This window comes from Equus caballus, chromosome 23 (genome assembly GCF_041296265.1).
Source record: "Equus caballus isolate H_3958 breed thoroughbred chromosome 23, TB-T2T, whole genome shotgun sequence".
In the NCBI taxonomy this organism is placed as follows: Eukaryota; Metazoa; Chordata; class Mammalia; order Perissodactyla; family Equidae; genus Equus; species Equus caballus.
This window is the reverse complement of record NC_091706.1, coordinates 39,879,157-39,891,358: the sequence shown is the minus strand read 5'-3', so window position 1 is coordinate 39,891,358 and position 12,202 is coordinate 39,879,157. Positions and strand designations below refer to the sequence as shown.

Here is a 12,202-nt window from a genome sequence, read left to right as displayed (position 1 = left end):
ATTGAATCTACTTGTGGTACTTTTAGAGTCTGTGTACCCAAATGCTATTCCCCACTTCTTTTATCAGTTGTTATCCTCCCTTAAAGAGTCAAAACTCCACATGGCTTTGCTCCTTGGGAACATATCCACTCCAAAAACTGGAAACAGAGATGCTAGTGAGATGTCCCCACCCAGCCATTCAACAAATAGTGTCTGGAATGTGGGACCCAAGCTCTAGAGTACTGAAGGCCGGTGCTGAGAGCATCAAGGCAAGCCTAGGAGGTCGGTGTGGTGTTCACCCACAGGCTGAGCCTGGGGAAGGTTAGTTGCCTCCACTGACATGGTGATCAGCCAGGGCTAAGAGCAGAGACCTTCCTCATGGACCTTCCCCAAGGCCAGAGCCTGGTGAAGTCCCTGCTATTCTTCCAAGCCATCTAGCAGCAAAGAACACAGTGCCAACAGTTCCTCAAATGCTCTCTCAAAGAGGCTGGGAGAGAGGCTTGGCTTACTCAAGATAGAAATTGCTGGTGGGGGTGAGAAGAAATGGACATCTCTCAGAACAGCAGGGGAGACAGATGGCTCTGTCCAAAAATAAAGAATTAGTAACTTTGGTCAAGTCTGCTCTTTTTCATTTCCTGTCTTAACCTTTTTGCCATTTTAATAGAGGCAATTTAACAGATGAGGAGACTGAGGCTCTAATAGATTAAATAAACTGTGTTGAGATTCAAATGGAGAGAGAAAAAAGTCCACCCTCAACGTTAAACCTATTCTGCAAATAGAAAAGCCCTTAAAAATGTTTATAACTGTGGATATAAGGGACAACCCTTCATGAGACGCATTCTCTTCTCAGAAACTGACTCAACAGTGGTCGTTGGCGCTACTTCTGGAGAATAACAGGGAGATAGCTCATTATCCAGGGCTATTGAAGCTTAGCTCAGCGCTGGAGCATGGATTCCTCATATACGCGGGTAACTGAAAACCGCACTGAGGCCTTTGAGATTTCCATTCTGTTTCCTCTGCCTCCCCTCAAAATCTGACAGCTGAGTGGCTGCAGCTTTGAATTTGCCTCCTTGACCTGCCCCTCTAGGGGCCTGGCCAGAAAGCGAGGCCTCGGGTCAGGCATGCGGGCCCTTTAAGGAAGCCAAGGGCTGCGCTGATTGGCTGAGGCTCGGAATCTACTATCATGCCAGCCAATCCCGAGGCTCTTCGGGGCGAGGCCGGGTCACTGCTGAGGTATAGGGGACCCCGGGCTGCTAGGCCTCTGCTGCTATCCCGGTGTCCCCGCGCCTCCGCCGCCCGCTGCCCAGTGAGTGAGCGCCGGCCGTGCGGGACCGGCCGGCCGCAGGTGGGTGGGAGGGTGGGTCCGTGCGGCCGCGTCTGCAGCGCTGAGCTCCGGGGCCCCGGGCTTGCCCAGCCGGGCTAGGCGCCCCCAACCCCCTTAGCGCCCGCCCTTGGCTCTCCTCCAGCCCCTAGTGCTGACCGCTAGAGCCACCCCCCGCTCAGAAGAGTCTCTTGCCGTCGCGAGGACTTCTGGCCTCTCCTGTAATGTAATCGAGCTGGGGAAAGAAATCAGAGCATTATCACGGAAATCAGCACACCACTGCAGGAAGTTCCCAAGTGACAGTAATTGGGTCCAGGGAGCGCGGGTGGAGTTAAATTAGGGGAAACCTCCTGGAAGCTGTGGGTTCGGTGCTGGAATTTGCAGGCGAAGAGGTCTAGTTTGAATGGAACATAAAGACTTGTTGAAAATGATTGTAATTATGCAACCAGTCATAAATGTAGATAATGTGTCATTTGATCAGGAAATGAGTCAGTGCGGAAATTTGAATGACAGAGGTCACGATGGGTCATGGAATTATCGTTTTTTTTTTAGTAAGTAAAATCAAATCCAGGTCCCCAGGGGTGACTGGAAGAAGGCTGCCTGGAACTTGCAGTCCCAACAGTCCTCAGAAATACCCCTTCCATTGTAATCTACAGCACTGCTGAGGCAGGGCTGGGGCATGAAAGAGCCCTTTCTAAGGTCTAAGGAGTAATCAAAGGCAAAATGAAGGCAAAAGGGAACCAAATCAGCATTCTCAGCCCTCTGAGACACACTGGCGTCTAAGCTGTAAGTAGCAAGACATTTGTCACCAATGATAAAGTCTTGGAATTTTGGAAAGACTTATGCAATTGACTGAATTCAAAGTTATCTCTATTGCAAGGTCACTCTTGCTTCTTTTTTCCCCCCAGTTTTATTGAGAAATAATTGACATACATCACTGTATAAGTTTAAGGCGTACAGCATGATGGTTTTATTTACATAATTGCCATATGATTACTGCAATAGGTTCAGCTAACACCCATCATCTTATGTGTATACGATAAAAAAAAAAAATTTCCCCTTGTGATGAGAAGTCTTAGAATTTACTCTCTGAACAACTTTCCTATGTATCATACAGTAGCGTTAACTGTAGTCATCATTTCTGATTCATATTTTGTGTATCTGGGAGAGAGAAAGCTGGGAGTATTCTGAGGAACCTCCGTACTTTGGAAAATGGCTTTGATAGGGTGGGGAAGGAGAGGAAGGTTGAAAATACTGAACTCCAGGGCATAGTTGACAAGGTGTGGTGCAATCATTTACAGGTTTGGTCTCCGCAGAGGACGTGGGTAAGCTCTTCTACCTGCTTGGCTTCCAGCTTTAACTCTGAGGAGTGTCATTAACATAAAACATCCAGACTACAAGAAAGCAAAGCCCAGAAAGAGGTAAGCCTAGGTCCTAACTTTCCAAGTAGTTTCTCTTCCTTAGATGGCTGACATGAGGACTGTCCCTGCATTTCAGGGGGAATCCTACCCTCTATAAATAGGGGCACTGTCAGAGACACAGCTCTGTGACATGCAGGGTGTGTGTAGGAACGGGATTAAAGGACAGTTGTTCTCTTTATAAATGTTTGCAGGATATGTAAAAACTCAATCATCTACTTCCATGTGCAGAGGACAAATAGAAATGGCAAGTGGCCTGAGCCATGCTTTCTCTTGTATCACTCATGCTTTCTGCAAACATTTATGGGAAAGAGACACCATGGAGACTGCCAAGATGGGTAATATATTGCTCCTGCCTTCAAGCAAGCTCTGCTGTAGGAGACAATTGACATGTGCCTGTCAGAGTTTGGAGAAAAGGAGAGAACTTCTGCTAGATCTTCCCACCCTTGGTAGCCTCTAACTCTGGTCATAGGATGCAGTGGGGCAGTGGCAGAGAGGGAGAGAAACCTCATGACCTCCCAGGCCTGTTCAGGGCTGCACCCCTTCTCTCTGGTGAGTGGTTGCCTGTGCCCAGCATTGAAGCTGACTCTGGCTCAGAGGCCCCTGTAATTACAGGGTGCATCTTTGGCCAGAATACAGGGAAGCCACTGAAGTCTGGCTTGTGGTTCCCACTCACCTGGAGCCCCATTAGCAGGGATAACCCATTCCACGTGGCATGAAATGCCCTCCCTCTCCCCTGCCTTCTCCCCAGTTAGTCAGAACCCAGGGTTTCCTGACAAGGATATGGAAAATAGGAGCTCTTCTGGACTTCCTGCAGAATTCTGTGAATCCTGGATAGAAAGCATTATGACTTGCCACTCTGACCTGAGGTTCACAAGCCTGCTCTACAGCCTGTCAAAGAGAATCAGCAACATTGTTGAGGAAGGTAGAACAGTTGTAACTTCCCTGAGTTTTGCAGTCTTCTGAAAGTAAAATCAACAACTAACTGAAGGTCTTCTGTACTTACCCAAGTGGATTAAGAACAAAAAATTTGAGTTCTGGTTCACCTAGAAGTGACAGCCTACTTAACTTCTTAAGTAAATAAATAAGATAGACAATACTAAGTATTCTTTTAAAAATTGGGTTTCCCACGACATTTAAGTCTCCTGTTTTTCCCCTTTTGAGAACTTCAGTAATAGCTTAAAGAGAACAAAGGTGAAGCTAGAGGAGGATGGCCAACGGATGTCAGCAATGGGTGCATGGAAATAGGGAGTGTGTAGGATAGGGGCAGGGATTACAGGAAGAGTATTGGTCCAGTGACCTTGAGACACCTAAAACTTCCTGAAACACAAATGCAAGGAGCACAGAGAAACTCGCCCCCAAGGGGCACAAAGCATCTTCTGAATCACCGCTCCTCAGAAGCAAAAGTTCTCTCATGAGACTGCATAGAAGTAAAAGGACGGATGGTATCCACCCTGTCCCTCACAAAAAGAGAGGGTTTTTTTGGGTTGGTTTGTTTTAAACTATTCAGTTCTTCAAGATTTACAGTAGGAAGCAAAATCAGGAAACATGGAGCCATATACTTTAGAGCAGGAGAAGATTTTAGAATCATCTAGTTCAATCAGCTGGTCTTAGGTAAATAAATGATGGCCGGGCTGGTTAAGTTTGCCTAAGGCCAGAGAGCTAGTTAGGAGCAAAGACTAGAATCCACACGGTTTTCCCAGGTCAGAAATTTTGTGTGTGTGTTGTTATATGCTCATGGTAGCTCAAAGCAGAGCATATGAGGATGCATGTAGAATATATTGTTTTAAGCATCTTTGCTTTTTTACATTTTAGGTCAAGATGGGGTTTATATTTTCAAAATCTATGAATGAAAACATGAAAAACCAACAGGAGTTCATGCTTATGAATGCTCGACTTCAGGTACATTTTCAAATGATTAAGCTTTTATGTTGTTACAGTGGTTCAAGCTTCTACCACATGTGTTCCAGCAGTATGTTCTCTTTGACCCAAAAGGTTAATGCTCTGGGAGCTCTGTCCTCACAGCGAAGATGAAATGGATTATTATTTATCTGGTGAATGGGCTTGTTTAAATCTCCAATCCTGGTATTTGTGTAAAAATGTCTATACTGCGGGAAGAAATAACTGCTTAGAGTCCAGGGTCGGCAGAATTGCGGCCCCTCCCCAAAGATGTCTCCATCCTGATCCCCCCTGAATATGTTACCACGGCAAAAGAGACTGCAATGTGATTAAGTTGAGGAGTTTGAGATGGGGAAGATCCTGGATTATCTGGATAGACCCAGTGTAATCACAGGGATCCTTATAAGGGAAAGAGGGAGGCAAGAGGGTAAACATCAGAGAGAGAGATTTGAAGATGCTACGCTGCTGGCTTTGAAGATGGAGTAAAAGGCCATGAGCCAAGGAATTCAGGCAGCCTCTAGAAGCTGGAAATGCAAGGATATGGATTCTCCCCCTAGAGTCTCCAGAGGGAACACAGTCCCACCAGCCCATTTGGAACTTCGACCTCCAGAACTATGAGATGATAAATTTGTCCTATTGTTTTAAGCCACTAAGTTTGATAATTTGTTATAACAGCAATAGGAAATTAATACAGAGTGTGAAAACTTGACACTGGGTTTATACATAGGCTGGATAGAAAAGATCAGAGCAAAGTAGAAGACTGTCTAATTGCCTAATATAAGTTGTCAAAAAGTATTTTAAAATGTCATATGTCAAAATGAAGTGTTAAAAGTTTGACCAGAATTGTTTTCCTAAGATTTCAGACAAAGATCTCTAGGCCTCTGTGGTTCATTCTGGCCCTGGGAGGAGACGGTCCTACTGTGAGACCATAGTGAGTGGTTCAAAGTGAGGACTAAAGCCAGACTGCCTGGGTTTGAATCCCACCTCTGCCCCTGACCAACTATGACTTGTGCCTTAGTCTCCTAATCTGTAAACTGGAGGTGACAGTATCCCCTTCAAGTGTTGTTTTCAGGAGTAAAGATGATAGTTTACAGAGAGTATACAGAACAAAGACTCAAGTCTTTAGGACAACGACTCTCACTCTATAAGTATTAGTTGTTGCTGTTGTTGTTATTGCTAATAAAAAGTGATCAGGGATGGGCCCCATGGCCCAGTGGTTAAGTTCACATGCTCCGCTTCGGTGGCCCAGGGGTTCATTGGTTCAGATCCTGGATGTGGACCTAGCACTGTTCATCAAGCCACACTGAAGCAGCCTCCCACATAGCACAACCAGAAGCACTTACAACTAGAATATACAACTACGTACTGGGGGCTTTGGAGAGAAGAAGAAGAAAAAAAAAAAAAGATTGGCAACAGATGTTAACTCAAGTGCCAATCTTTAAAAAAAAAAAGTGATCAGAGTGTCTTGTGCAGTGTAAAAACTTCTTTTTGAGGAATGGAATAATTGAAAGAATGGGCAACTGAATTATTGTTACAGAGCAAAGTCACCTAAGGGAGACCAAACGTTAGGTGTCTGAACCAGTTAAATATGTCACATGCTCAGAGAGTCCTTGTCCAAGCCCTCCGGAAACTATAGGGCTTTTACTCTTATGTCAGTCCTCATGAAGTCAGGGTGTGTGAAGGGTTTGGGATTTTACCCTACTTGCAAGCTGACACATTAGCCTGATACTATCTCATGGATGCTGCAGAACACAGGAGACACCTACGTCAGAGAGAGGGGACTTTATTACTCATAGCACAGCAAGCAGCATGAGCATGAGGTTGGTGTCAATCCCCCATGCCCCTCAAGCCTCACAGAGGTGATAAACTTGGGCCTAAGTAGGTGTAGTGCACTCAGTGGGTTTGTGGCACATTTGAGGAACCCTGGGTTTGGGGAATCTGCTGCTTTTATAGTGAGTGGGGAGCTGGTGGAGTTGGTGGAAGGGGTTACCTCATTCCTCAAGGTTGTTCACTACAAACACAGCCCAGAGAAACAGCCTGAACAAAGAGCAGTCTGAGCCTTGCATTCTTGGCCTACCCAGCAAGAATGTGCTGGGACATTCAGGGCTCATGGCTTATTGCCGCTCTCAACTACCTGCCCCTCAGCCCGACCGACCAGAGCTTTGAGAACAGCCTTGACTTCTGTCCACTGATCCCATCGACCACTATAACTGGCGCTGAGGTCAAACTGGCAGAAACACTGTTGGCACCATAAGTTTTCAGCTTAGTTGAACCAAAGATGAACAAGGCCTGGGCATTTAGGAGAATCTCTGTGAATCCAAGGGCCCTACTGAGCCAGTAGCGTTGCTTCAGGCGGCAGAGTGGGGAATAAAGTTTTTCCCAAAGGGGTAGCTATTACTCCTCTATACAAAACTGAGATGACAATAGGGCCAAGCCAGCCATACCCTCAAGTATATTTTCATTTTACCAGCAAATGGGCCCTTTCCTTGTGGTTGTCGGGTGCTTGTTGACCCCCTCCAAAATCGAGATGTCAGGCCTGAGAGTCATAAGGCCCCCTTGGGTCAGGTGTTCATCCTTAACAAAAGCTCGGTAGTAAGCCAACAGCTGCCTCCCCTTTTTGAAAGGGGATGTTATGGGGTGAATTTTGTCTACCCTAAATTCATATGTTAAAGCCCTAACTCCCACTACCTCAGAATGTGACCTTACCTGGGGACAGAGTCTTCACAGAGTTAATCAAGTTAAAATGAGGTCACTAGGGTGGGCCCTAATCCAATATGATTGATGTCCTTATAAAAAGGGGAAATTTGGTCCCAGAGACATGCATACAGGGAGAGTGCCATGTGAATATGATGTTGGCCGTTTACAAGCCAAGGAGAGAAGCCTGGAACAGATCCTTCCCTCACAGCCCTGTTAAGAAACCAGCCCTACTGACACGTTAATTTCGGACTTCCAGCCTCCAGAACTGAGACAATAAGTTTCTGTTGCATAAGCCACCCACTTTGCAGTACTTCCTGATGGCAGCACCAAGAAACTAATACAGGATGTATTTGGTGCCAGTGTTCGGCAGGTGGCGCTGCTATACTGGGAAATGGCCTTCCTGGAGATGGGCTGTAGTTTTTTTCTTTTTCCCCCTGGGATTCTATATTGCTTCTGTTAGGCCATCTGGAATCAGGGTCAGGGAATCCCTGAATGGCAGAATGTCCTTTCATCACTATGAATATTTACAATATAAGCAAGTAACATATCGATTTCATTATACATTTATATGTGGGAGACACAACTGGGCTATCTTGAATCAGCTCAAAGGTTGCTTTAATTTTCCTTCCTTCCTCACTGCAAACTTTGCTCAAATTCTGTCAGTTGAATTCCAGTGCTTTTTTTCCCTGTGGGAACACAGACCAAAGAATTTAACATAGGTACTTCAGAGGTTATCTTAATAGTTTCAGGAGATTATGCTCTCTCTCAGCTGGAAGAGACTGGGGAGCACAAAGGAGCAAGGACCACTTTTTGCCCTTCACCTCCTCAACCCAGAATTGGTACTGCTTCCTCCCCTGTGCACCCCTGGCATCCGGAGAGCACTGGGGTTCAGGGGCATCATTCTTTCAGCCTCAGCTGGAGCCATTGCTCTGTCCTGCAATGGACTGGAATTGACCTTCTGTCCTAGAGCCCCTAGGACTGAGCAGGACTGTAAATGGAAGCAATGGGACACTGGGGTAGAAGAGGACATGTCTTTGAAAGTTTTTCAAAGGGAAATTTTTTTTTTTAAAGATTTTGTTCTTCCCTTTTCTCCCCAAGCACCCCTGGTACATAGTTGTATATTTTTAATTGTGCATCCTTCTAGTTGTAGCATCTGGGATGCCGCCTCAGCATGGCCTGATGAGCGGTGCCATGTCTGCGCCCAGGATCCGAACTGGAGAAACTCTGGGCCACCGAAGTGGAGCACGCGAACTTAAACCACTCGGCCACGGGGCTGGCCCCTCAAAGGGGAAAGTTTTAAAAATCCTGATTGAAACACCACACCCACTAATATCTTTAGCCTGTGATGGCATATCTTTTGGTTTTTTTCCTATTTAATGGCATCTTGATAAAAAGAGTAAATAGGAGAAATAAAGCAAAACTTTTATTAAAGAAAAGCCTATTAACTAGAGTCCTTTTCCCAGTAGGTTTTTGTTAGTTCTACTTTTTTTTTTTGGTGAAAAAAAAAGAGATAAATCGTAACTCAATAATTCCATATTATTGTTTGTTTCTTTCAGAGGAAAGGACCAGAATTAGAGATTCAGCTACATCTTATACCAGTGACAAGGTTCTCAACTCTGGCTGTACATTCGATTCACCCAGGGGCTTTCAGATGTTTAGGTTCCACCCAGATCAATCGGATCTCTTCGTGGCTGGCAGGTGTTGATTTAAGCTCTCGGAGGGACTGTAATGCACAGCCTGGGTTGAAAACCTTTGCTCTTTCCTTTTCAATGATGTTACATAAGTGTAAGGGATGACCACCAGTGATTAAATATAATGTATATTGGAGATGGAACCAAATAAGTTTTCAATTTAGGTAAGTTCATCATGAAATTAAATCAATCACTGGAGTCTGGTTAATAGAAATTTATAAAAGGCTTCAAATAAAAAAGTTTCCTTTTTTTTAATTAACAATTTTGGTTCAAGTTGAGCTGGAGGGGATTCACACTACTAGTTATAATGATGTTTTCAGATCATCAGCAACCTTCAGTTTCCCACTGCTTTGTCCGGCCCCTGTTACTGAGGCTGGTGGATGGGTGTCTACGCTCAGCAAAGTATCACTGAGGCGAAAATGAGTACTTCCCTAAAATGCCACTAGATGGCACACCTAAACTAATTTTATATCACCTGAGTGGCTGGAAAAGCATTTTGATGTTACACAATAGGGTGGAAACTGGAAGCAGAAAGCAGAAAGAATGAGGGAAGAAAAGATTCCATAGGTCCTTGCTGTGCTATCATACTATGTGGGCAAGGCACTTATGGTCCATATAAAGATTAGTCAAGCAGTTTATTTGTTCTTTACTGTGTGCAGGCAACAAACTAAAGGTTAAAAAAACAAAACATAATACGAGAGTCAGCCTTTGACCTTTATGTATATTGTTAGAGTTTGGTGTTAAACAAATGACATATAGTTATAAATTTAAAAATATAGTATTAATATATATAAAATAATGTGCTAAATGCTAAGCAGGATTCAGAAATGTGTAAAGTATAAGGCTCTATATTCAAGGAAGTTCTCATCTAATTTGGTGGGTAGATGGTGATGTATGGTGCAAATAACCAGATGTTTGTGTGTATGTATGTGGTAGGTAGAACACTGGCCTCCTAAAGATGTCCACACCCTAATATTCATTGGTGGGATCTTACATGCAACAGTTATTACTGTGGTGTTTGCCTAATGATGATTTGTGTCTCCTTCATTCCTTCTATATATGTTCATTGGAAAAGCTGTCCCCTTCTCCATGTATTTATTTACTCAATTATTTATATCAATATGTTCTCATGGACATTTTATCATATAGGTTATCATCTAGTACCATCCTTATTTATTTTGTGCCTTAAGTTTGTTCCAGCTTTGGCTATTGGGAACTCCTTCCAGTTGGCTCCTATGTCCTTTTGGCATATTCCATCCTTTTTTGACTACTTGCTTATTTTCTGTAATGATAAGATATTCCATATAGATTGCCCCTGCCACAGGCCTGGAACTAATCACTTATTCAAGAAGTCCTAGTTCCTTTTATTAGAGAATGGTATTTAGAAGTCAAGATCTTGGCTCTAGCTATGCTTATTGCTATGGCCATTGTTCTTAGATCTTCTCAGCAAAGACGCGCACATATACAAACCATGCATATACACACACTTATACTATTTCCATGTCTACCTGTAAGTATATATATTCTAAACTATGAATTCATGCTGATACCTCTGATTCCAATCCAGTATGATGTTTCATTCTAGGCTTTCCCCTTTCTTTATTTGTAAGTTTTTTCTCAGACAATGAGAAACCCGGCTGTCATTTTCTACAATATATTCACTCCAAATCAGTTCACAGAGATATTCCTCATTTTGTTGACAGTTGCATAGTACTCCATTGTGTGGATATATATTAATTTATTCAAATTATGTTTACTAGGGCACTATACTAGTTTCCTATTGCTGTGACAAATTATCACAAACTTAGTGACTTAAAACAACACAAATTAATTATCCTACAGTTTTGGAGGCCAGAAGTTTGAAATGAGTCTCACTGGATGAAAACCGAGGTGTCAGCAGGGCCGCATTTCCTTCTGGAGAGTCTAGGGAAGAATCCCTGTCCTCGCCTTTTCCAGTTTCTAGAGGCCACCTGAATTCCTTGGCTCATGTCCCCTTCTTCCTTCTTTAAGCCAGCGGGGTAGCATCTTCATCTCTCTCTAACTCTGACTCTCTTGCCTCCATCCCTCACTTATTACATTGGGGCCACCTGGATAATTCAGGATAATATCCTCATCACAAAACCCTTAATATAGTCACATCTGCAAAGTTCCTTTTTTACCATGTAAGGTAACATATTCTCAGGTCCTGGGGATTAGGACTTGGACTTCTTTGGGGGGCCATTATTCTGCCTACCACAGGTACTTAGGTTATTTCCAATATTTTGTTATTACAAACAGTGCTGCAATAAATAACTCTGTGCTTTCACATTTTTTACTGTTGGAGGTATGTCTGCAGGATAGATTTCTAGAAGTGGGATTGTTGGGTCAAAGGCAGGTGCCTATGTAGTTTTGTTGGGTATTGCCATATTTCCTTTCAGAAGGGTTGTACCAATTTGAGAGTGCCTGTTTTCCCAAAGTCCCACCAAAAAAGACTTTTAAAATGTTTTTTTTTTAATTTTTAAAAAAGTTTTTGCTTTTTAATTTTTGCCAGTCTGATAGATAAGAAATGATATCTCAGTCTTGTTTTAATTTGCATTTCTTTAATTATGAGTGAACTTGAACATTTTCTCACATGTTTGAGAGAAATCATATATCTTGATTTTGTGAATTGTCTGTTCATTGGGTTTTTGTCCTCTGTCCCTCAGTTTCTAAGGGTTCTTTATCCTTTAGGGATATTGACCTCTTGTCTGTGGAATACATTGCAAATATCTTCTCTGAGATTATCATTTGTCTTTGACTTTGTTTAGGGAGGGGTTTTTGCCATGAAAAAAATGTTTTTAATTTTACTAACTCAAATTAACAATCCTTATTATTCTTTAATTTTTTTTTTTTTTTTGGTGAGGAAGATTTGCCCTGAGCTAACATCTGTGCCAATCTTCTTCCATTTTTTGTATGTGGAATACCTCCACAGCATGGCTGATGAGTGAAGTAGGTCCGCACCCAGGATCCTAAGCTGCAAATCTGGGCCGCTGAAGCGGAGTGTGCGGAACTCTAACCACTTGGCCATGGGCCCGGCCTCAACAATCCATTATTTTATTGCCTCTGCATTTTGAATCTCTATTTAGAAAGCCTTTCCCAAGGTTAAAGAGTTAGTCACCCTTGTTTCCCTGTGGTACTTGAATAGCTTCATTTATTTATATTTGGATCCCTAATCCGTT

General features: G+C 43.3%; 1 protein-coding gene across 8 annotated transcripts in view; it reads left to right on the top strand.

The window, feature by feature from the left end:
• The first annotated feature begins 1,138 nt into the window (after nt 1-1,138).
• The window catches only part of PLGRKT (plasminogen receptor with a C-terminal lysine), a 40,479-nt gene continuing 29,415 nt past the window's right edge, over nt 1,139-12,202 (top strand). For 3 of the 8 annotated variants that reach the window (XM_005604989.4, XM_070248289.1, XM_070248290.1), the window contains exons 1-3: nt 1,155-1,285; nt 2,602-2,721; nt 4,534-4,620. In XM_005604989.4, the coding sequence (XP_005605046.1) occupies nt 4,540-4,620 (81 nt within the window). In that variant the 5' untranslated portion in view covers nt 1,155-1,285; nt 2,602-2,721; nt 4,534-4,539. Of the gene's footprint in view, nt 1,325-1,852; nt 2,087-2,601; nt 2,722-4,533; nt 4,621-12,202 lie in introns of those variants that run through there. The other 5 variants (XM_070248286.1, XM_005604990.4, XM_070248288.1 and 2 more) reach the window with 5 other exon arrangements.